We start from the raw sequence: 26,411 nt of genomic DNA, 5'->3' as shown, positions 1-26,411 counted from the left end.
TGAAATGAAGAAAACTTTACATCACTTACCCAGACATGGAGCTTAGAAAATGTCAAGAGAAGAAGAGCTAGCTGTTACAGAACTCAGTTCAAATGTCCAACGCAGTCCATGAACTTTTAACTTTCTATCCATAAACTATCCTTACAAGAACAAAAATCACAAAGATGCACAACCAAAAAACTAAGCAATACCATTCAGAAAAAAAATAATTACCTTTAAAGGAAAAAATGTGGTGACTCTCTAGATGCACAAGAAATAATATAAGCACACAGGAATTAACCTTCCTGAGGTTGATTGTGTCATATTAAATATTAACAGGAGTACTTAATCACATTAGAGTACTTATCCCTGTACAGCCAAATGTCATTCTGAATTACAGCATCTCTCAAAAATGTCTACATCTAAATTAAAACGGATTAACAGACAAGAGAACAGCATTCATACATACAGCCAAAACTGTTTTGCCAATTCAAGCCATGGCATTAACTGACCATCAAAACTCCAAAGTCAATCATTCCTTCTCTGGTACACTGATCTAAAACAAGATGCGACAGAACCAGCAGGCAGACTTGAACAACACTTCATTATAAGTTCCCATGAAAAGTTTCCAGGGAAAAGAATTAACTAAATTTGAAACTATTTTGTTTGGTACAGGTCAATCTAGCAGGAACTTGCAGTTTACAGCTCCATAGCTTCAGTGGCACTCTCACTGTTTAAATGTCATGAAGCTAAAGACTTCAAGAGCTCAACATATTTCTCATTAACCTAAAGCACAGATTTAAACTAGCAAGAAAGCTCTATATATCCTGGAAATGGTCTAGAACAGAGTTCAGCAAACTAGGCCCACCGGTGGGATCTGGCCTGCAGACATGGGACTTTGGCAACAGTTGCTTTCTCTGGGCTGCCACTGGCAGCAGCTGGGTCCTAGCTGCTCTCCCTGCCTGCCTCTGACCCAAATTGGGTCCACCCAACCCACAGCCTTAAAAGGTTGCTGACTGCTGGGTCTGGAATAACTGTTGGCATTGTACATGTTCAACTAAAAGAAAACACCAACACTGTGACAGGTCAGTCACCAGCAGCATCCAAAATGCAGAATACTATCATTATTTCTTAAAGATTGTGCACCCGTGGGGTTTGTAAAACCTTCACTTACATGAGTCACAAAAGGACCATAGCACCACTATGATACCTATAAATCAAAGGATTCCCTGTAGCACTTGCAGATAGCCCGTTAAATTAGAAACTCCTGAAGTCTGCTTCTAAAGCTTTAAAAGCTTCTTTTTAAATAAATAAATAAAGCAGCCTTGAGCACAACAACTCTGTATCGAAAGTAGCTGCATTGCTTCTCAAATTCAAAGTGACAGCCTGCCTATCAACATACTACTCATTGGACTTGTAAAAACACCGCAGTTTTCTAGGGAGCCCTGACTCTAAGCAATCCTCAAGTTGCCTTTTGCTTTCATTCAGTCAGAAATTGGCAGACTGACTCCCAGGGAATTCATTCTTTTTTAGCTGCAGGCCAACTGATGTTAGTGGGAAAAGAGCATTTTTAGTGAACTCAAAATATTGTGAGCACGATGCACACTGAGCATGGTTAAAAGGAGGCATTAGAATAGTTTCCTTTCCTTTTCTGTCCAACGATTCATCTCGCCTTCATTTGTAGGGCCAGAGACTGAGGAAACTCCCCCAAAAGTGGAGTTGTAGACAAACAAATTTGGTGACTTCAGTAAGCAACTCTGGAATGCCAGTTTACAGGAAGCTTCTGATTTTGATCACACTTTCATGACTAATTTCAAGGGTTTTTGGAGGGCAAAGGCTTTGTCTTCAGATAGCTTTGTGCACAGGTGAACAATTACATTGCACAGAGGTTACATTCAATTAGAACATGTCGGAGCAGACTCAATTAATCGAGTCTGCTGCAAGTCTAATTAGCATTCTCCAGCAGCCTCTGTGTCACATGTATTCAGTGCCCCCACTTTCCAAATTGCTGGTGGGGGTGCTTTAACTAAAGCTCGTTGAACAAGCCTTAGTTAAAGCACCCTTACCACCATTTTAAAGTGCGGGATGCTGAATACATGTGATGCTGCGGGCGTCCTGCCCTTCCACCCCAGACCATGTGTACAGACACCCTTAGAGACTAACTCTGTACTGAAGATAATCTTCATAGCTTCCTTGTTAAATCTAGCTAATGTACCAGCTGAACAACATGCTTAACCACCTATTTAACTTCATTAAATCAGGGACTTTTAGAAATGTGCTTAAAGTGTTAAGTGTTGTTGAGTCGGGGACTAAATCTGAATAAGGTAAGTATATCCAATGGGTTAATTCCCTTAATAATTTGACAATGGAGTCTTTTAAAACTTTTTATTTGACAACAGTGAAAAGGAACAGGAAGGAGAGTATACCAAGTTATACACAAGGTTAGCAGACTAGAAACAGTTCCAACACAAATTACAAGAAATCAAAATTAAAACCCATCTCCATGGAATCTTCTGAAAAGTTCATTTCCCCTCTTCTCCACAGATCTAAAATAGTCAAACTGATTTAAACCAGTAATTTGCCAACATTATAAACAATGCAACTTGTTAGGGATTGCCAATATGTTCCTCTAAAATGACAAATGTGATGTAGCCCATCTCAGCAGCGACCCAAACTTAACTATCATATGAATGCAGCTTAGTGACTTATGCTAAACCAGCCAAGGGCTCAGCTTCTATTGGAAGGAATCCAAATGACAGAACCCAACACAACTGGCACAAATGTTGCAATCCGTTAGCAGTTTCAGTAGAAAAGGCAAGTACAGAATGGGCCAGGAGTTCTCATATCCCAGGACAGTCCTAACTGAATAGGGTTGAGGACTGCAACTGCCTATGCTAGAACATGATCTGCACACAGAGGAATAAGATCTCCAGGATCAATCTGGCACCCATCAGAATTCAATTCAAAGAAATTCTTAAATAAATTAAAAGGCATACACTATTAGTTGACATCAAAGTAGCTCATAAAACATATATATTCTCTTAGAATATCACCTAAAAATGTTTTGAAACTCAGAAGAAAGAAGCATGATTATGCCAATCTGTGAAACACTTTAAGGCATCTTTAATATTGCAACTAAAATGTTATTTATGTTCCTTTTTTCCTGGTTATTTTATAAGAGAAAAAAAATTACGGAATAATGTGGAAATTTTAATGACCATTGATTGCTGAAGTCCCCATACAGAAAATACACTGACGGTAATAAGATTATTTCAATGAACAGTTACTTGTGTAAATGTTTTCAGGATGGAGCCCTGAAGTTGCTACTTCCTTCAAAATTGTGTTGTTTAATTATCTTTTGATCAACTCCCCTTCATACTCAATAATAAATTATCCTCAATGTCAACTAGCTTCAAAGATTGCTAAAACGCATTGGAATACATCAATTTGCAAGTGCACATCCAGAAAAAGCAGATGAAGAGCTGTTAGAAAAACCACAGCATCTGTGCTACAACCAAGAAAACATGCATAATAACTAAATGCTAACAACTGCCAACTTGGCACAGATAGCAATAGATTAATACACTCAACATAGACACTTAAGGGGGTTTTGAATACAAAAAATGTATTTTGGTCAGCCAAGCCCGCTTTGCACTTTATAGCACCTTAGACACAAGGATCTAAAAGTGCTTCATTAAAAACATTAAGGGTGAAATCAACAGGAGTTTTGCCATCAACTTCAAAGGAGGCAGGATTTTGCCCTACATTTTTAGTATACTTTGAGGTAGGTAGGTAGGAGAATATAGTGGGATCTCATCCCACCCAGATAAATGCTCTCACCTTTATTAGTGGAAGGTGACAGCTGTTTTGCAGTGAACAAAAACTCTGTGCAACATGTGAGGACAAAAAGAAATATATCCAATTAGAGCTGAATTTATGTACACTGAAAGTTATAAATGAAAATAAAATAAAATATTAAAGACCAACAAAAACATCCATGCTTTTTTAAGAGATACTAAGGAAGTTGTTAAAAATATTATCCAAGAAACAGCATAAACTACAGCAGCGTAAAGACTCCCTTACACGTTAGGATGGAGCACTGAGCCTAACAGAGACAAACAGCATCTTCTACTGAGTTAAAAGAGAACACTTAACCTGAGCATCCAGGGATTCACTGAAAATTTCCTAGCAAGTATTAACCGCAATAGACTCCTCTACCTTGCAAAATCTACCAAAAAAACCCAGTTAGTATAGGATAGTATGGCTTACCCACCCCCCACCTTTTTAAAGGAAATTTAAATAAATTAAATAAATTAGTAACAAGTAGTCACATTAAACTAAGGACTACAATATGCACATTTCAGCATGTGTACACCCTGTCACTTTCTCCCATGCAGAATATATGAGTTAACTGTAAATTCTTAGGAAGATGCTAGAAGCTGGCATGTGTAGTTCAGTAGTTACACTGGGTAAGACAAAAAAGGAAGTTATCCATCCTCATTATTCATGGAATAACACTGGGAAACTTCTGTTTCTGTCCATTCTCCCCTCCTCCTCCTCCACCCCCATCCTTATTCCTTTTCTTCAGGCCAGCATCCTGCAAAGGGAGGAGACATGAATAAGGAAGGCTAAACTTATGACAAAACTGATTTCTGCACAAGTACAGAAGGAAGCATGAAATCAACCACTCACTAAGTCTGGGGTCTGCCTGAAAGCAAACAAACTGACCTGGGAAGGACAGAGGAATAAAAAGAGCAGTCTATGCAGTCTCCCTTCCTTGAACTTTTAGACTAACTTCAGGGTTTATGAATTAATTTCCAAATGAAGACATTTCTAGGGACTTAAGTTTTTAAGTACTAGGAACAGGACTAAATGGAATGGTCTAATTAGATATTAAACTCCAGATTAATAAGTAGTGGGATAGTCCAGTCACTATAGCAATACTCCTTCCATCATATTTTACTACTTATTCAATAGCTTCTCCATTTACATGTTCTTAATTAAATTTACTGAACAAAAGTGAATCTCTATTCAGTATCTGCATTTATGGACATTTATATTCTCCTTTTATAAACAACAAGCAAGCAGAACAAGCCACCAGTCAGTAGTACTAGTTACTGTGTAAGAACATGACACTTTCATATTAAAAGTCAGAAAAGCCAGAACATATTAATGGAGTTCGTACACCTGTCCTGTTCTTCAAACTGTGTCATTTACTCAAGAATATGTATTTTTCAAGAAAATATGATTGTCCATAAAAGGCAAAATGCAAGATTCACTTTCTTCAAGATCATGGTCAACTTTTCCTCTCTGGTTTGCAGGCACTGTTCATAAAGCAACTTGGAAAAAACTTAAGAAAAGGATACTCAAAGAAGCTGGGGGACAGATATACCATCTGAAAATAGTGACTACATTTCAGGTCAACTCTGTCCCTTTAAATGAAGGATTTAGCCATTTAACACATTTTCTATTATGGTTCTGGTTTTTCTGCAAAGGCAAATGGATCACTCAGCTTTATCACAAAAAGCATTCTCTCTCTCCCCAACAGTGTCTGCAACCATTGTGGATTATTGTTCAAAAAGTCACAGACACCCTGCATATGATTTCATTGGTGGCACCCTCCATGAAGAAAGAAGTACTCCTATTGACTTCAAAAATCACATTCAAATATTTGCAGAACTAGGACAGAAAATGGGGTTCTTTAAACTTATTGCTTATCAAGCACTTTGAAATCCTTGAATGAAGCATGCTATCTACGTGCAAAGTCCTATCAGTACTGTCAGACTCCATTTAAAAACAAATTAGAAATTTCTCACATTTTTCCAGTTTATCTCACACCAATTCTTACAAAAATAAATATTCAGGAGAACAAAACAGACATTTCCCCCACAGTTTTAGCAAACAAGTTTGTTGTTGTTGTTAAAATCTGCAATATTTTTCAAAAATATCAAAACACCAAGAGAAACTGAGGGCATGACTTAGGGCCCTGTTAGCTACATTATAATTCATTCTAGCTTCATTCTTTTGGTAGTTTTTGGCAAAGACTTGAAAGAGGACAGCTTCTTGCCGTTCATCAGTCCTTCTCAACCAATTTTAGTTGATGCTGTTTATTTAGAATTTTCCTCCTTGGAAGACATCATCAGCATTTTAAATCAGGCATCACCAATCTTTTTTTCTACTATGCTTCCGGTTTCAAAACATTTAGCCCAGTAATGCTTTCCCAAAGCTGGTGTACAACTGTATATATGCTATGCATTCAAATTACCAGACTACGGTCTTACATTTAACTTACAAATAGCTCTGTAAATTATTTACAGTTTTATGACTAATCAGATTTCAGGTAACCAATGTTCTTAAGGCAAATTCATTTATATGACTGGCTGTTTGGTCTCTTTCTCTTTTCCTAAAAACAAAACAAAAATATTTGACTGGCCAAGAATATCACATCTGAAATTTAGTCTCTCCCTTATATTAATGGGAATCGCTTGTAGGTATGAAGAGAAGCACTAACCCCTTATGACCCTTCCTTAAAATGAGGGGGGAAAGATTTACAAATGCATAATTAATATGGTTTACCATCTGGCATTCTTGTGCAAGTCAATAAAAGCAATAAGGTGCATACTAAAAACTGAAGGTTGCAGTGCCATTTAAGAACGTATTTTTTGTATATATGTGAGAAATGGATTTGAGAACTTGGGCAAAGCATCAGTTTAAAGCTGCACAGCCCTTTTAGAACTAGACTTAAATTTGCTGTAAGATCTGAATAGTCCAAAGGTATGTTTTGTAACAAGTGATACTGCTTAATATAAAAATGCAGCAAAGAGTTTATTTTCTATGCACATGTTCAATTATACTAGAACCTTTCCATTGCACCGTATTGCTGTGTAAGATGCCACTGACTATTAAAAGGGATTTTACACATCTCACCAATTCTTATCTGTGAATAAAAACTGGCTTTTAAAAAATAATACCTTTTACTATACAATTGTATACCTAAGTGCAATCACAGTGCAATCCCTTCTGTCAACATACAGCCAACCAATCCAAGCATATTTTGATAAAGTAGTTACAACAACTCATACAGCAGACATGCTTAGTGCCTTTCTTTCACAAGTCCCATACATCACTTTGTTCTTGCTGTTTTCAGTGGTCAGTGTATGGAAGTAGTTAACTATTGGGGTTTGGAGTGTTTGTGAACAAAGCAGACTCTATACTGAATGCAGAGATCATCTTTGGGAGAGATGAAAGGTGGGTATTTATCGATTAGCTTTGTATTTAGAAGCATCCCTGGGTTCACTGCTAGGATTGCTCCAGTCATCAGCTTCAGGTGTGGTCTTATAGTGTCGCCATGCTGACTTATTAAAAACTGGAAGTCTTTCAAATGATTCACTTGAAAGAGCCTGAAAAAGAAAAGCAATGGTAAGAGACCATTGTTAAATAATGACAAACAAGTGGTGATGATAAATAACAATTTTAAGAATATTCATTCCTGTATGCAACTAAAAGTGTCAATTATATATTTTACATGTTCTCACATATTATTTTAAAAGCTGTTTTGATTATACTGATGGCGTGTAGAGGATCCTTGTTCAAAACAGATTATAATGCATTAAAAATCCAAAGAAAATATAATCCACTTAGAAACACTGCCTCAGTTCCAAAAAACTACACAAAGAGAACAAAGAGATGAAGTAGTTTAATTAAAATGTTTCAGGGAAGCTTTTCTTACCCCGCCCCCACGTCTCTTCTCCCCCTCTGAAATGCACACGTGTTAAGTCCCCAAGAAACAGCTGGGGCATTAAGGATTTAGGTGTAGAAAGGCTCCTGTGGGAAGCCATGCATCATGGGAAGGATCCAGACGGGCTGTAAAAGGTAAGCCCTGTCTTCTTCTTTGGCGATCCCTCGCAGTCGAGGATGATTGCCTTTCATGATTGTCTTATCTGTGTGTCCAAAGATGGCTGATGAGGCCTATCTGGGATCAACAGACTCTACTGCAGCTCAGACACGCATTTCCATGTGGGGTGGCACTGGATTCTTGATTTGGTCTGTGACACTCCATTTCTGTCATTCCCACTTTTCCACCTCCTGTTGTTGTTGCTGTGAGGTTTCAAAGCACCGAGATCCCTGCAGCAGACTCGTCTTCCACTTGGGGCGATACTGGGCGATAGTCTTCCATGAGTTGACATCGATGTTGCATTTTTTAAGTTGACCTTGAAATGTCCCTGAAGCACTTTCTCTGTCCTCCTCTTGAGCATATGCCTTGGCTGAGCTGGGAGAATAAAACTTGCTTTGGGAGTCTGGAGTCGGACATCTGGATGACATGGCCAGCCCAACAAAGTTGATGTTGGATGATCATTGCTTCAATACTCATAGTGTCTGCTTGCAGAAGGACACTGACATTGGTGCATCCTGTCTTCCCGCTGGATTCAGAGGATCTTCTGCAGGCAGCATTGATGGTACTTCTCCAACAACTTTAGATATTCCTGTGCACTGTCCATGTCTCAGCTCCATACAGCAAGATGGAAATCACAACTACTTGATAAACCATGAACTTGGTTTCAGATCTGATGTCGCAATCTTCGAACACGTTTCTTCAGGTGTCCAAAGGCTGCACTTAGACATTTGAGGTGATGTTTGATTTCTTTGTGGATGTCAGCCTTCTGCAAGAGATGGCTTCCAAGGCAGGGGAAATATTCAACGTTTTCCAAAGTCCCAACATGAATCTGGATTACCGGAGCTGGGGACTGTTCACATTAAGAGCTTGTTGGTGGAGGACCTTAAGTCTTCTGAATATTAAGTGTCAGTCCCATTTTCTTGTATGCCTCAGGAAAGACACTGGTGATTGCTTGAAGGTCTGCACGAGTGAGCACATGCTACAGCATCATCAGTGTACTGGAGCAATGATTGAGGTTGGGGTGGTCCTCATTCTGGCTCTGTTGGCTGAGGTTAAACAGCTTACCATCCATTTGGTAGTTTAACTCCACTCTGACTGGAAATTTGTTGCTGGCCAGATGTAGCATTGCAGCAAGGAACATTGAAATGAGTCTTGGAGCGATGACGCAACCTTGCTTAACTTCCATTTTAATATCAAAGTGATCTGTGTCAGATCCAGCACTGGGAACCACCACTCTCAGATCGTGTCATGGAGCAGGCAGAGAATGGTGACAAATTTTGGTGGGCATTTGTACTTCAGAAAGATCCCTACATCTTGGCTGAATTGAAAGCTTTTGTGAGGTCAAAGATGGCCATGTAGAGGGGCTTACATTGTTCCTAGTATTTCTCCTGCAGCTGGTAAGCTGTGAAGACCATGTCAGTTGTGCCTCTTGATGCCCTAAACCCACATTAAGATTCCGGAAGCAGCTCTTCAGCAAGTGGAAGAAGATAGTTCAGAAGGGTTCTCACAATTATCTTTCCTGTGAAGGACAGCAAGGCGATCGCTCTGTAGTTTCCATACTCAAACCCGTCTCCTTTCTTGAAGATCATCACAATCATGGCATCCCTGAGGTCATCTGGGATTTCCTCATCATTCTAGATCCTTAAGATGAGGGCATGAAGCTACAATGTGAGCTCCTCTCCTCCCTGTTTGAAGATTTCAGTGGGGATTCCATCTGCTCCAGATGCCTTTTTGTTCTTCATATGCTTGATGGCTTTCCTCACCTTGTCAAGGGTTGGAGGGATTCCAAGATCATTTCTGACTGGGTGTTGTGGGATGCGGTTGAGAACACTTTCAGCAACAACAAAGTCTTGATTGAGAAGAACTTCAAAATGTTCCTTCCATCACGCATTGATGGCTCCCCCTTTCCTTGATCAGGTCTCCTCCATCCTTAGGTCTCAAGGGGATTGGTCCCCGAGTGCTTGGACCACAGATGGCTTTGGTGGCACTGAAGAAACCATGCACATCAACAAAACGTTAAATATCCTTAGCCTTGTCATCCCACCATTGGCTCTTCACTTCACATGTCCTCCTTTTAACCTCTCCCTTGGCTGGATGGAGATTCAATTTCTTTTGCTTGGACTTGTAGCCCAATAAGCTCTGTACCCCATGCTGGAATTGAGGACTACCATGGTTTAGCATTTTGCCTACATTTTCTGTTTACTGAATAACTTACGTCTGGAAGCAAGGTCCAAACAAATGCTGACACTTCCCTGCTTCTGGGCAGGTCAGCAAGTTAGTTTACTGGCATACACATCTCCTCTTTGAATCAGATCTTATCACAACACTCCAATGCCTTTCCCAGCTTTTACTGTAAAGCCTTGGGGCAAGCCAGAAGATAGTGCAAATGGAGCTATTCACTGATAATGTCTTAGACCAGTTCTCTGTGACCCGCACTGGCTTCCAGTTAACTTTTGGTGGAATTCCAACAGTCAGTTTAGGTCCATAAACACACCCATCCCAAACAGTGTGGGATCTGGTTGTCTGAGATGTGTGTCTCCCCCTGTAACACACTACTGCACTTGGGTTCAGAGACATTTGAGCTGGACTTCCTCAAAATGAACAAGGCAGCACTATGGTAGTATTGCCTGTGAAGAGTCCTCATTTTTGGAACTCACCTCTCTTTCCTTTTTCTACAAGATATTTTGGTCTTCTGGAAATGTGTCAAAGTCCAGCCTCTTTTTTTTCTCTCTTCTGTTAGGGCTATGGAGAAATGGGTGGACTGAGGAAGATATGTCCTTTGTTAATGATTATGTTGCAATTTCTGGTTTACAGCAGGGGTGTCAAAGATCTAAGTAACAGAGCAGTTTCACCTGGCCTGTCATGCCACTAGAGAGACTATGAATTTAGGCACAGAGCTCCCAATTGTAGAAGCCGGTCAGTAGGGAGAAAGGGGGGGGGGGCATAAACAACAGCTGCATTAACTACTGTGTTGCTGCCAGGTCCATATGTAGCTTGGGGGCCCAGGCAAGTTTGACACCTATGGTTTATAGGATAAGTTTCCACAACACTGAATGGGAACCACTTTGGACATCTAGATAAATAAAATCAACAGGCAGCCAAGAGAAGTACAACATTTGAGATCTGAACAAAATTTGAGTTTTGAAGTCATTCATTTTAATGCAGCAGTACAGAAAAAGCAGCCAAGAGCTTTTCCAAAGGAGCCAAGAGCTTTCCAAAATCAAACCCAGATATTTTATTCAATATTTTCCAGACAATAACTGTCTAGCCTTCATTGACTAGGAGCAGAAAATGTCCTCAAAAGGGAGGGCCCCAGCTGTGAATGAAATAAAAAATTGGAAATAGACGTGAAGAAAGATAGGAAAAAAGAATCTGGTGCACTTCAATCTAAAGTATGCAGAATAACTACATCCAGTCAAATCCAGTTCTCTGTATTCATTTGTAGTAATGAGCATCAGAAACCAAAAGGACAAAGAAAAGAATTCACAAAAGCAAGAACACACAAGGTAAAAACCTAATCACTTCAATATGGAATAAAAATGTTGAACAGGGTTTAAAAATAACGAAAACTAATGCAATATCAATGCCTATGGTTAAAAATGGCTTCATTTAAAGTCGGGATTCTCATGTAAGATTTCATAGATTTCATAGACATTAAAGCTGGAAGAGACCTCGGAAGATCATCGAGTCCAGCCCCCTGCCTGAGGGGCAGGAAGTCAGCAGGGGTCATAGGATCCCAGCAAGATAAACATCCAAATGTCTCCTGAAGTTGTTCAAAGTAGGTGCTTGAACAACCTCCGGCAGTAGACTATTCCAGACCTTGGGGGTTTGAACAGTAAAGAAGTTCTTCCTTATGTCCAGCCTGAAACGGTCATGGAGGAGTTTGTGACCGTTCGATCTTGTCATCCCTTGGGGCGCTCTGGTGATTTAAAATAAAGTATACCAATACAAGTGAGAAACAAAACCTTGTATGTCTGGAAACAAAATTTCTTGAAAAAGGACAGTTAAATGAATTCCTTTTTTCCAGCAGAGACCTTTACTGCTAGCATATAAAGATATCACTCGGAGCTTTACTACGTTATAATGGAGTCAAAAATATTACCTTCAAATAAATTACAGCATCAGTACCCACGCCTTCCATTGAGTAGAGTTTGAGGTCACCTTGAAAGTACCTAGCATAAAGACGAGAGATTGGCAAACCATAGCCAAATCCAGCCTAAGAAACATAAAATAGAGGAAAACTGATGTGGTAAGGAAGTTTAAAATCAACACGCTATTACATACAAGTTGTTACTGAACAAAGTTATTAAATTTCCCTCGCTTTTCCCTTCAAACCTGGCTTTGTTCCTCAGCCTACATAATTTGTTGCAGGAAAAATCTGAATGCCCTTTTGCCTATAATAGGATTTACTAACTTAAATATAGAAGAGGTTAAAAAAAAGTCAACAGCAGCAGCACATCTTGGAAACATACAAAAATAGGAAGAAAATCTTGCTACAGTGTCTTCAGTAGGCCATCACGTGCATTGTTAGCCTTTCGAGGATGCTGTTAGACTAAGCAGTCCCCAGCCATTAAAATGGGATGATTCTCTGAATGACTCTTTCAGGATGGCAGGAAGTGGTGCAATATTCCATTCATCGTTCAGTGGTACCAAGTATCTGACAGCAGTTTATTACCTGGGATTTTATTCTCAGCAGTTTCTACGCTTAGGAGATTGTGGAAAAAGCAAGGGCTCTGCAACCTTCAGCTAGTCTACACTGCTAAATCAATGATTGCTGATGGCATACTGCAACAGAAAACGGAAGAGAGTTGTAGGGCAAATAACTGCAACTTTCTTCATGCACAAAGTAATACTAGGCAAACAGCCCTTGCTATGGCTATCCACCCCTCAAATAACTGTCACTGCAGCACAATGGCTCTTCTGTTGAACGTTCAGGTTTTGATACAGGCCAAATAACTTGCCAAGGCATAGATGTCTGTCATAATATAATAAAGAACACTTTTCTTGCGATTTCCCAGTTGGTCTCATAAAAGGTATCATTTTGGAACCAGGAGTTCTAGTTTTTTGTCAGTCATAATATGCACTCATTTTCAGTCTATGACCCATATAACCCGAAAGGCAACGTAGCCTTGCCCCTCTTATGGCCCAAGCCTATGTGAAATTAGGGATAGCATTGGTTGTGGACACATGTAACAACTGAACCAGTCCCATATGTCATTGATCTGGAACCAGTTCCAATTGTTGCCAGCCAGACATGTCCAATGTACAATACCCTTAATTTCAAGTGGGATAGTTACCATTTGGGCATTAAAGTTCTGGGGCTCCAACACCAGGGAGTGGGAGTGACCACCCAGCACAGCATGCCTTGCAGTGGGGGCAGAAGGGAGCGCTTGCACCCACATGTTGGGAGTCCCAGGGATGGCTGACCTGTGGCTTGGGGTGTTTTCAATTTTCTGCTTTCCCATCTCTCCTAAACACAAGTTCTATAAAATTCAGTAAAATTGACCAAACTCTCCCGTGTCCTCACCTGCGGGGGAGGAAAGAGCGCTTGGCCCCACGTTTTTAGGTTGGGGGGCATGATGAGGGGCTGCAGTTAAGTAGGGAATGAGGACAGTGCTAGTTGTTAGAGAGTTTTTATTGAAAACATTACAAGGGACCTCACTGATGGAATGCGTCAGTGACATGCGGGGACGGGGGAGGGCATCCAATTGCAGCAGTTGGAACAGAGAAAAGGGGAAGAGGGCGCTGGGACCACTATACACTTTCAAACCATGCCAGGTGGCTTTAAAACAGTTTAATGGACTAGATCATCTGTCTGTTTTAGATTTAAACCAGTCTAAATTCTGTGTGTCCATACACATGAAAGGTATACCTCTCTTTTGCTGTAGAGAGTGGAGCACATTTTACCTACAGATCCTTCAGCCTCCTCAGCATATGCTGAGCTGAGGAAGGAATGTACTTGACTCATTCATTTGAATTTATTTAAGTCATCTGAATTCACTTATTCATTTGTATCCTTCTGCATCAACCAGAGCTATCCACGGACAGGAAAGTAGGTTGCAGCAGATTTAAAGGCATGGCTGTCATGGGTTTGAAAAACAATAAGCATCAAGAAGCTACCAAAGGAAATAGTGTCTATGACTCAACAGAGCAAGAACAGGGTGCTGTCTGTTTTTATAAAGACCTATAATACTTCTAGCCCTGGTAGCCTGGCACATATCAGACCCTTGTATGAATTGGCATAGCTCCACTGAAGTCAATGGCAATATACTGTATTTATATTCACGGAAGATATGGCCCTAAATCTCAAGTATACAATGGGATGCTGTGGTGTCATAGGGTTTAGCAGGGTGAATTCATGACTTACATAAGTGAAACACGACTTCAGCATTCATGAACTATGCACCTATTGCAAATTGATGCTGACAAAACTCTTTATACCACATATCTCGTAATATATTCTCTTACAGCGTGTGTGTGTGTGCATGTGTATTACCCCTCTCATTTCTTTTTCAGAACTCTCCACCCACAACACCACAATGTTTTCCAGGGATATTACCTTGGTTTTTTCCTGATGATTAACATTAGAGACCTAAAACAACTCACAGCATTACTCCATTTAATGTACGTAGAAGGAAACTGGGCAGAGAGATATGCAAGCTATGTGGTTTTTCTATTCACATTGCCTGTCATATACTTAGTTACCTAAAATTGAGGTTTCCACTGTGAAGATAGTGGTTTACTTGTGCTCTCTTAATATTAACACAGCATATGCTAAGCTCAGTTCTTAAAGACTCCCATTGGCTCAGGATATAGGTATGTTCCACTTGCACATTATTTGTGAATCTTTAGGGGCAAGTTCTTTCCAAGACAGCCAATTAGCTTTTCTTAGAACTACTAAAAAGCCAAATCTTTCCTGGAGAGAGGACAATAATTACTTTACAGAAATTAAAAAGCATGTTAATGGGAAGGCTAACACAATGGAAACTGTGCACCCCCAGAGGTGGATTAAGGCTAGATAGGCTCCATAACAATATCAAGTTGCACATCTTCACATACTGTACACTGCAAAGACTTTCCCTCTGGATCTGAGCCTTTGCATGTCTCAGCAACTGACCACTTCGATGACCACTATGATGGACAGAGGGTGACACCATAAGGATCACTGTCAGTGTTATGCTTGATCAACACCAGAAAACAGTCTAGAGGGGAATCACGCTGGCATTCCAAACAATAAAGCTTTCTAACACTAATTTTTCATTATATATTAGATTGTGCACTGTAAAAAGGAGAAATGTATTCCATACTAAGTACATGGGGCTAGCAACATCAGTTAGATCCAATTTAAAGTATATTTCCTTTACTAAGGAAATGTTACCTTGTATGTATGCATCAAACAATTTAAATATGTGATTAATTGATTTCTTTAAAGATTTTACTAACTGTAATTTAACATACAGCGTGTATCAGTGAATTCAACTATTGTTTGCCCATTATACACATGCAGCATGGGTAAACCCAAGACCTTGCCAGGATCAGAATGCTGCCATGGAAACAAGGTTTTTCCACTGACTTAATATTGTTGCAAATATAATTTAAAGAGAAAATGTCCAGCAATATAAACATCAAAATCAAGGAATGTTCCATGCCTTAAGTGCAGCATCAGTTAAAAAAAAAAATTAGAGGAAAAAGCCAAAATGTGAAGTGATTCTTATTTTCTAAGTGATTAAATGGCAAGGTCCAAAACACATTGTATTAACTAGAACATGATTATCACAAAGTCATTAGAACTGCAGACATGCCTTCTAATTCATGGGTTATGGCCGTTTAGAAGTTCTGGTCTCTGGTTTTGATTGAGTAAAACCTTCTTCCTAAGGTAAAAGGATAGGCTGAATGATTTTGTAAAAATCTGAACTTCTTCACCGGAATTTTCTGAACCATTTTATAAATAAATAATAAAATAGAATATAAAATACTAACATAGAATGGTTGATCAGCAGTAAGTCCTCAGCACCTAGAGGTGCAAGAAAACCATTTTGCCAATTGAGAGAGAAACAGAAGGATGTATCAATGAGGTATGAAGGGGAAAATGGAATAGTGTGCGAGTTACAGGAGGTTTTCTCCATCCCAAACCCCCGAATCCTAGAAAGCATCAGAGAGAAAAGAACATAAAACTTGATCAAACAAAGCTCCAATCCCACAAACTCAAGCACATGTGACTGACAATAAGAATGCATACCAGTGTTTGCAGGGCTTGGGTAAGGTCCAAGTGAGCAATTAGGGTGTCCAAGTAATGAAATGTCAGACATTAGATGGAACAAACCTACACATAATTAGGAAAGAAGAGGGCAGTTTTGACTGGACTCACAGATGGGCAGGAAGCTACTAAAAGAGGCAAAGAATAATTTGCTCCTAATGCTTGAATCTTCTGAAAAGGAATTTAGAAAAATCATGAAGAGATAAATTGTAATTGTGAAGCAAAGATGATTTAGATATGAACATAAGGGATTTGTTTTTAACCAGGTCTGTTGTAGAGCTGAGCTCTGGCGATTTTCTGTAGGAGTTAAAAGGCAGATGTCTAGGAAAAGGTGATGCAGAAAGAAGACTGATGTCAAGAAGGACTCCACAATTCCTGGCTTTGGGAACAAGTTTCAGATTGGAACTAAGGAGACAGTTCCATACAACTGCATCTAGGCAAAAGGATGTTGTGAAACACATGCATTTGAAGCATTCATTACTAAGAAGTTAAGCTGTTGAACAAAGTTCTAAAAGAGTCAAGAGAAGTAGACAACGGTTACAAACAGATCAGAGCGCACATGAACATACACGTAGAGACGGTTTATATTTCGACACAGACAACCAAAGCTGAAGCAAATCAAAACACCCTAAAAGCAACAGCTATACGAACAGAAGACTGAAGTAGAGCCTCTAGCTCCTCTATTCATGTAACTATTTTGGGTAGTTTCTACATATACTGTGTGTCCGAATGATTTTCTGTGTCAGAACTAGAGCATGACAGCTTTTCAGAACAGGTATCATATCTTGTTTACAGAAGATGAATACACCTTAACCCTAACCCTAACAAAACCATCTGAAATTTTATGAAAAGCTAAGAGGATTTTTAACTGAAGAGTCCGAGTGAAAAGTGCCCAAGACACTGACTTTTATTTGACATGCACTGGGATACAGGCTGCGGTAGAAACTGTACAGAAAAAATAAAATGAGAAGATGGATATCCACAATAAGAGGCATTAATCAATTTTTTTTTTGGAATAATACTAGTTAGATCACTTTCACCAAGACAAAACTATGGGAAGGGAATAATCCTGTCAGACAAATAAATCAAGAGTTAACTGGTGATATCACCCATCAATTTTTTTTTTTTTTGGTTTTACCATTTCCCAGGGAAGCATCTACACCTGTATGAAAGTCATTTTTAAGAGTTTGATACATTGATGCATTGCTCCAGAAGTGCTATAATATTGATAAATGAAGCTTAACTGATAGGCTAAACTGATAGGCTGACATTCTTATGCTAACTAAAAATGTTTCCATTAATTAATTAATTTTTTTTTTAATATTGTATACAGAGGGTCCCATTTCCAAGAACACCCATGCATAAGCAATTTGTTACTCAAAGTAAGCTGCCAAAAAAGTACACACGCAAAGTGTTCTTACACAATTTGCCTGCATGGAATTACTAATGATATCCAATTTCCTCAATAGGAAAAAAGATTTCTAGGAAGTTATATTGTAGAGAATGGGATCTCTCTAGAAGCAAGACTGCAGGTATGTGATTGCACTCATGCTCCACAGAGAAAAGGGATGAACCAGAATCTGTAATGCTTACCAAAGGTACTGCTCGTGTTGGCTCCAAACTAGGCCTTGGCGCTGTTGAGTACATGTAGTTAAATAACCTGTCTATTTTTCTCAAAGGGACACCGCCACCTTGATCACTTATCTGTGGAATAAAGTCAAAGTTTTACTTAAACACTAAGTATTATCTCAAAAATAAAGTTTACAATATCAAAATACATAACAAGAGATATTTAAATGATAGTTAAATGTATGAATATTACTATAAATGGAACAAGTGCCAAAACTTATCAGGAGGATACAATTTAGGTCCTATAAAATTGAAGACAAATGTATTGAAAACAATGCTAATGAGCAGTTTTACAAAAATTGATTCAGTATTTAAAGAATCATTAGGAATGTACCTTTATGGATAAATCTTCTTTCCCCAAAGTGACTAACGTTTTAATTGATGGATAGGTTTCTCTTTTACCTTGATGCAACTCCACTGTAGCTCGCATTGAGTTCTGAAGTTCAAAGGAAAAAATATTAAATGTTTCATATTCTGATATACTCTTTACCTCTTAACTTTACCATAATACTTTTTGTACTAATGCTAAAGTCAGATATATTTCCTTTGATTTTTTCTGGAAAATGTTTTTAAGTTGTCTTAAACGGGATATAGAAAAGATGAACTCAAGGTGAACTTTAAAGCAAATTAACTGTCTTTTAAATCAATGCATTTCTTCACCACATTTTAGTGTCAATAATGTAATACTTTTATTGGTTATAAAACTAAGTAGAATGAAGAAATTTTGTTCTACCTGAAATCAAGAAATTATATACAACACTAAGACTATCCATCTCCACAGTGTAGAAAATCAGCAATTGTGCTAATCAAACATATGAAATTATCTTGAAAACTATATACATTTGAAAACTACATAAAGTGCAATAGAATCTAGTAAAGCCTTGATTCACAAAGATGCAGGTTCCCTGCCAAAGCCATTACACATTTCATCACTTAAAATGCCCTTAATACTTAATTAAGGAAGTTTATACTCATAGGACATCACATACATTTGCAGGTGCTGCTGTACTTTTCATATTGGTCAACATCTAAATAATCCCCCCCAAATTCTCACCTTTTCTATGCTAGTCAAGACCAAGCATCACAAATAAGAGCCCAAAGGTACATATTATATATATATATATTTACAAGAGTTATGAGAAAGTAACTTTAATTATATAGCATGCAATACAACTGCTACCCTAATGAGTAGAGATACCTTGAACAACTCAAACAGCATATGAAACAGATGTGAGGGCACATAGACTACTTGAATAGGCTTGTCTGGAGCTTTAGCTAGAAAGAAAACAAAGCATCAATTAATGGGCAAAATTTTTCAAGAATGTTCCACAATCCACTCCATCTACTGGTGCGATCCAAATTTGTAACAAAGATATGTTCTCTCTCTCTGTGCGATAGTTGCAAAGATGCTTCAAAATGAAACATAGGTCAGCCATACGGAAGTACAATAAGATATGGACAACCTCTCTATTTTGGAGAACGCTCAGAAAAGCTAAGGTGGCTGTTAACAGTGATATCTGATTCCACACACAGCAGTTTTCACTCAGCATTGATAATGAAACAAATGCTACAATACATAGGAGTTATTCTGTATACACTGTTGGAGTTTAAACTCCCGAATTTCTTAACTATTCTTGAAGGGAAGATGATTAGAAAGTGAGTAAAAACAAGACCCCATCTATATAAAGTATTACAATTCTGTAATTCTGCCATAATTTAAATTTTATCTGCAAAACTGAAAGCTAGTTACTTTTTATTAGGACTCATGGTAGAGGAGGTATTTTTTGTTAGGCCAACAAGATTTCTGCCAAAATATATATATTTTGCAAAAGTCTAGTTGGTCTAATAAAAAAATATCACCTCTACCATGAGTCCTGATTCCTTTTGCCTCTAAACCAACATGGCTACAACCTGGATACCTTACTTTTTATTAAGCTTATGTAAAAACAAAAATCCAGCATTTCTTACATCATTTAAAATAAAACAAACTACATTATTACCATTGAATTCTTCAACTTCCAAATCTGGTGCAACCATATAGTATTGCTCACACAACATCTTAGCTGTTTCATAAGCATCTATGAAAGAACAACAACAAAAACGTACTTAACACAGAATTATGCAAAAAGGCCAGAAAAGTTCATCTTACACCTCCCGTAAAAAAAAAATTTTGCATGCAGAAAGCTGACTTTCAGGCATTGGTTTACAAATGTGAAATCAATGTACATTTTAATGTTATCCATATCACAGTTGTATGGTGAACAAAGGAGATTATCAATGGAAAAAGAAAAAAAATCACTATCAAAGTTACCTAAGTGAAAGAAGAAAACAGCCAGGGTATTATCTTGGTGAGGGTCAACTACAAACCACCCAACCAACAAGAGAAGGTGGTAAAAGCTTTATTTATTTATTTATTTTTAACTGTAATTAAACATCCAAACCAGAGGACCTGGTGCCTCTGATCTGGATTTACATTGGATAAATCCAGATCAGAGTTCTTTGGACTCTCTCAAGCTTGTCCATGTCCCTGTTAAAGTGTGGTGCCCAGAACTGGATGCAGTACTCCAGCTGTAGTCTCACCAATGCTGAGTAGAGAGTAAGAATCACCTCCTTGGATTTGCTGGAGATGCATCAATTGATGCATGCCGGAGTATTATTTGCCCTACTGGCTACAGCATCGCACTGCTGGTTCATATTCATACTATGGTTTATTATTACCCCCAGGTTCCTTTCATTCGTGGTGTTAGTGAGTTTGGTGCCGCCAATCCTGTAGGTGCATTGGGGGTTGCTCATCCTGAGGTGGAGCACTTTACATTTCTTGATGTGGAACTTCATCAGGTTCTGATCTGCCCAACTTGCTAGCCTATCTAGGTCCACCTGTAACTGTAGCCTATCTTCAAGTGTGACCACGCTTCCCCATAACTTGGTGTCATCTGCGAACTTGGCCAGTGAGCTCTTTGCCCACACATCCAAATTGTTAATATAGATGTTGAAAAGTACTGGACAGAGCACCAACCCCTGTGGGACACCACTAAACACGTCACACCACAGTGACAGATCTGTTCACTATGACTCTCTGGGTCCTATCCTGCAGCCAGTTTTTCACCCACCTGACTGTCTTGGAGTTAACCCCACAATCCTCCAATTTTCTCGCGAGACATCATGGGATATTAGATCAAAGGCCTATTGAAAATCTAGGTATACAATGTCAACCTGCTCTTTCGTGTCCAGATGGCGAGTTACCTGGTCATAGAAGGAGAGACCTGCCCATGATAAAGTCATGCCTGCTGTCATTCAGAATCTTACCTTCTGCAAGCTTATCACAGAGACACATTGATGGACTTTTCTAGGATTTTCCCTAGGATGGAAGTTAGACTGAATGGTCTATAGTTACCCGGGTCCCCCCTCCTGCCCTTCTTGTGGTTGGGTACAACACTGGCCCTCTTCCACTCCTCAGGGACTTCTCCAGAGCACCAAAAGTTGTGGAAGAGTTTCACTAAGGGTTCTGCAAGGACTTCAGCCAGCTCCTTCAGCACTCTCAGATGAAGATTATACAAGTCAGCAGGACCGGATATGTCTATTTTTATTAATTGGTCATATACCAATTCTACGGCAATAGTAGGAAAGCAATTATTCCTACCGTGCTCATCCTTTACTCTACCTGATGTGGTTTTCACCTTGGTCTGGTGAAAGACTGAGACAAAGTAGTCATTCAGAAGTTCCTGGGTGCCAGTAACCAGCTCTCCTGAGTTGTTAAGCAATGGCCCCACATTCCCATTTGTTTTCCTCCTGTTCCTTATGCACCTAAAGAAGGACTTATTGTTGTCCTTGATTCCTGTTGCTAATCTAAGTTTGGTCGCTGCTTTAGCCTTTATCTGTTCCCTGCAAATGCAGGATGTTGTGGAATAGTCCTCCTTGGGGCCTGCCCCGAGCTTCCATTGTGTATAAGCCTCTTTTTCTTCTTTTTTAAGAGGACCATGATTTCCCAGTTTAGCCAAGAGGCCTTCCCAGCCCTTCTGTTACCTTTTCTCTGCATGGGAATGGGCTTCCTTTGTGCTTCAAAGATTGTGTCCTTAAGGAACAACCACTCTTTGCGCACACCTTTTGTCTTCAGTCCCCGGTCCTGCAGCACTTGCCCTACTAGTGGCCTAAGCTTGTTGAAATTTGCATTTTTGAAGTCCAAGAGTTCAATCCTGCTATCCAATTTCTCTGCCTTATGTCAGACAGTGAACATGATGATTCACTATCATGTTCACTATTGCTATCGCCCAGACTTCCCTGTATATTTAAGTTGGTCACCAAGTCATCTTCTTTGGCCAGGACCAAGTCTAGCAGAGCATCACATCTGGTTGGATCACGTACCTCCTGAGTCAGGAAAAGCTCCTTGACACAGGTCAGGAAGGATTGTGACCACTGCAGAATGCAGAAAAGGCTGAAGTGCTCAATGCCTTCTTCGTCTCAGTCTTCACAGGCAAGGCCAGCTCTCAGACTACTGCACTGGGCAGCACAGTTTGAGGAGGTGAGCAGCCAAGCGTGGCAAAAAAGCAGGTTAGGGACTATCTAGAAAAGCTGGATGTGTACAAATCCAGGGAACTGGAAGGGATTCACGCAAGGGTGCTGAAGGAGTTGGCTGATGAGATTGCAGAGCCACTGGCCATCATCTTTGAAAACTCACGGCAAATCGGGAGACATCCTGGATGATTGGAAAAGAGAAAACATAGTGCCTGTATTTAAGACAGGAAAAAGGAGGATCCAGGGAACTACAGACCAGTCAGCCTCACCTCCGTTCCTAGAAAAATCATGGAGCAGGTCTTCAAGGAATCCATTTCTAAGCACTTGGAGGAGAAGAAAGTCATTAGAAACAGTCAGCATGGATTCACCAGAGACAAGTCATGCCTGACCAACCTGATTGCCTTCTATGATGAGATGACTGGCTCTTTGGATGTGAGGAGGCCAGTGAATGTGGTATACCTTGATTTTAGCAAGGCTTCTGATACAGTCTCCCGCAACATTCTCGCAGGCAAGCTAAGGAAGTACAGGCTGGATGAACGGACTGTAAGGTGGACAGAAAACTGGCTGGAGCATTGGGTTCAAAGGATAGTAATCAATGGCCCAATGTTTTTATAATTGACATGGAAGATAGCATGGAGTGCACCCTCAGCAAGTTTACAGATGACACCAAGCTGGGGGGAGCAGTAGATACACTGGAGGGTAGGGCTGGGATTCAGAGTGACCGAGACAAATTGGAGGATTGGGCCAAAAGAAATCCTCATGAGGTTCAACAAGGATGGGTGCAGAGTCCTGCACTTAGGACAGAACAATCCCATGCACCAGTACAGACTGGGGGCTGACTGGCTGGGCAACAGCTCTGCATAAGAGGACCTGGGAGTATAAGCCAGCAGTGTGCCCTTGTTGCAAAGAAGGCTAACAGCATACTGGGCTGCACTGGTAGGTGCCAGCAGGTCAAAGGAAGCGATCATTCATGAGGCCACATTTGGAGTACTGTGTGCAGTTTTTGAGCCCCCACTACTACAGAAAGCATGTGGACAAATTGGAGAGAGTCCAGCAGAGGGCAACAAAAATGGTGAGGGGGCTGGGGCACATGACTTATAAGGAGAGGCTGAGGGAACTGGGCATATTTAGTCTAGAGAAGAGGAGACTGAGAGGGGATTTAATAGCAGCCTTCAACTACCTGAAGGGTGGTCCCAAAAAGGATGGAGCTAGACTGTTTTTAGTGGTGGCAAATGACAGAACAAGGAGCAACGATCTCAAGTTACAGCAACGGAAGTTTAGATTAGATACTAGGAAGAATTTTCTCACTAGGAGGGTAGTAAAGCACTGTAACAGGTTAGCGAGAGAGGTTATGGACTCTCCATCCTTGGAGGTTTTTAAGACCTGACTAGACAAAGCTTTAACTGGGATGATCTAGTTAGGGATGGTCCTTCTTTGAGCAGGTGGTTGGACTAGATATCCTCCTGAGGTCCTTTCCAGCCCTAATTTCTATGATTCTAAATTACAATAAGGGATAGTTAGGTTAGATATTAGGAAGAACTCTTGCTATATAGATGGTTAAGCATTGGAAGAGATTACTTAGGTTGCAGAATGTCCATCATTGTAAGTTTGTCAAGCCTAGGTTAGACAGACATTCGACTGTTTTTTCTGAGAACAGGAGTGGGCAACCTGCTGCAGAGCCAGTCTGTGTGTGAGAGACATGTGGGCTGACTGGAGAGGAGAAAGGCAGCAAAGTGGCAGATAGGGCAGGGAGCAGAAAGCGGAGCAGCAGACTGGTCAGGGAACACAGGTCAGGGAGCAGAAAACAGAGCAACAGAGCAAGGGGACTGAAGTGGCACTCAGGGATGATGCAGGGCTAATTTGCTGCATGTCTACCAAGAAGTTTACCCCCAACTGTTTTAGAAAGTCATGATCCTGCTAAAACTGGGGTTTGGACTAACTCAGGGGATGTCAACCTGGGGTACTTGCACCCCCAGGGGTACTTGAGAAGGCCTAAGGGGTACGCACGGGCGGGCAGGGTTGGAGCATTGCCACATGCGATTCCACGCTGCCGTGCAGGCGCTGCCCACCCGGCTGGATGTGGGGAACAGGGGAAGCTTACACGCGGCGGCTTCCACCACTCTACATCTGGCCACATGCCACCCTCTCCCCCCACCCTCCCAGCCGCACGCCACCACCCCCCTCCTCCCCTACATCCGGCCGCCAGGGGTACACTGCTCCATGTCCAACCACCGGGGGTACACTGACCCAAAAAAGTTGAAAACCCCTGTACTAACTAAACCTCTTGACATTCTGTTCAGCCCTCTTTTTCTATGATTCTACATGGGTTGTTCAAGTATAGCATATCTTTGTTTGAACAAGAAGTGTATTCTTGCCCTGAAGATTTGTAGCAGTCTTGCTAATAAGTGTGACCGTGAACAGCAAGGCAGGATAAACTTCTAGGAAAAGAGTCAAAGGCTGGGCTATAACGTCTGGTGCCTCTGGTGTGGTTTGTACAAAAACGAAGTGGGTGAATGTAAGCTAGAAGTACTTAGATAGCGGGCATAGTGAATATAACTGGGTCTTAGCCATCACAATCTGACAGTTTTTCCTGTTGGCTCCACGCTACTTGGTCAACTATAACAGAACTACTCAAGTGAATAATGGTTGTTGGATCCAAAATGGCCAATATTTGATGTTTTACTAAAAAATTGAGTAGCTGACATTTTAGGATTCACTTTAACAATATATCATTAATTTGTATGATTTGGGAAAGGAAAACAAAAGTAGAGACACATCAAGAATCTCTTCTAATTCTTTTTTTTTTTTTTTTTGCTCTGGCAACCTATGCCATTATACCACTGTCACAGAGCACTCAGGGGCTCTGTGCCTGAAGAGGTAAAAACTGTTGGAGAAGGAGCTCTAGCAGTGGCTAAGGAGCACAGCTGCGGGTTGCCGGGGCAACCAGGGAAGGTCAGCTGACCAGAGGGGGCAGGGCCTGACCCTTATAAAGCCCAAGGAGCTGAGACCAGAGGCAGTTCCCTGCCAGCAGCCAGAGAGGCGGGAGCTCCTGGAGTAGGGATGCGAGAAGCAACCGCAGGTACTGCTTGAGCCAGATAACAGAAGGCAGCTCCAAGATGTCGGAGCACTGTGGTTGTAGCCAGGTGGCTTATAGTTATGTTGCAGCCTAGGGGCTTGTGTTTTGTTTTGTTTATTACACCGGTGGTTTGGGTGAGGCTATAATGGGTTGAAGGAGGCCTCATCAGGGACTCACAGCGCAGTGTGAGGACCCCGGCGCCAGTGAGGGCGCAGCTTGCGGGGTGCTTGGACCCCAGCCCCTGAGAGGGGGCATTTGAGCCCTACAGAGGGGTAGCTTTGAGAAGCCCAAGTTGGGCACAACGCCCCAGGAAGGGGGCAACTCTGAGAGGCCCAAGGTAGGCACGGCCAGCCCCAGAGAGGGGGCAGCACTAAGGAGAAGCCCAAGGGTGGGCGTAGAGATCCCCTAAAGAGGGGGGGACAATATTGAGAAGCCCAAATTGGGCACGACGAGCCCAGATAGGGGGCATTGTAGGGAGGCCCAAGTTGGACCCCAGAAAGCCCCAGGAGGGAGCAGACGGTGATTACATCTGCGAGGCTTGGGCTGCGGTATTGGGGAGGAAAGGAGCCGCAGATAGCGCCCCCTGGCAACGGGGCAGAAGAATGGCAGCCCCCCGCTAATTAATATCAACTACTTAATTAACATCAAGGCATGGCAGGAGAGAAGGCGGGCGGTTGCCGCAGGAACAGGTGAGCGGGTCACAGTTTGGCTCGGCTCGGAAACGGTACCTGTTACAACCACCTATGGGGAAAAAAATCAGCTAACTGGAGCAAATACCTATCTATCTTAAAAGCACACTAAAATGTAATAGCACTTTGTAACAAGCAGTAATTGTTACTCTGAATTGTTACTCTGAAAAATGAAGGGTTTTTTGGTTGGTTTTTTTTAAAAATGACTATACATACCAGCAAAATTTATGCTTATGACCTCCTAAATGAAAAACCAAAAAAGTATCTAAGGGATTAGAAAAAACATTGCTGGCAATATCAAACTGGCCACATCTTATTTATTTATTTTCAGGTTACTAGAACCATTTGATTTTGCCCAAATATCATACAGTTTTT

The 26,411-nt window shown here is 40.7% G+C and overlaps 1 protein-coding gene across 1 annotated transcript in view; it reads right to left on the bottom strand.

Moving 5' to 3' along the window:
- Positions 1 to 2,350: 2,350 nt before the first annotated feature.
- Positions 2,351 to 26,411, bottom strand: part of PDK3 (pyruvate dehydrogenase kinase 3) — a 42,543-nt gene continuing 18,482 nt past the window's right edge. The window contains exons 5-10 of the mRNA XM_006019566.3: positions 19,760 to 19,837; positions 18,958 to 19,034; positions 18,094 to 18,195; positions 17,724 to 17,834; positions 11,976 to 12,089; positions 2,351 to 7,379 (exon numbers count right to left, since the gene is read on the bottom strand). Coding sequence (XP_006019628.1) covers positions 7,236 to 7,379; positions 11,976 to 12,089; positions 17,724 to 17,834; positions 18,094 to 18,195; positions 18,958 to 19,034; positions 19,760 to 19,837 — 626 coding nt within the window. The 3' untranslated portion in view covers positions 2,351 to 7,235. The remainder of the gene's footprint in view (positions 7,380 to 11,975; positions 12,090 to 17,723; positions 17,835 to 18,093; positions 18,196 to 18,957; positions 19,035 to 19,759; positions 19,838 to 26,411) is intronic.

The sequence above is a fragment of the Alligator sinensis genome, unplaced genomic scaffold (assembly GCF_000455745.1).
Source record: "Alligator sinensis unplaced genomic scaffold, ASM45574v1 scaffold348_1, whole genome shotgun sequence".
Classification (NCBI taxonomy): domain Eukaryota; kingdom Metazoa; phylum Chordata; order Crocodylia; family Alligatoridae; genus Alligator; species Alligator sinensis.
The sequence above is the reverse complement of the archived record's forward strand: the minus strand, read 5'-3'. Positions and strand labels throughout refer to the sequence as shown.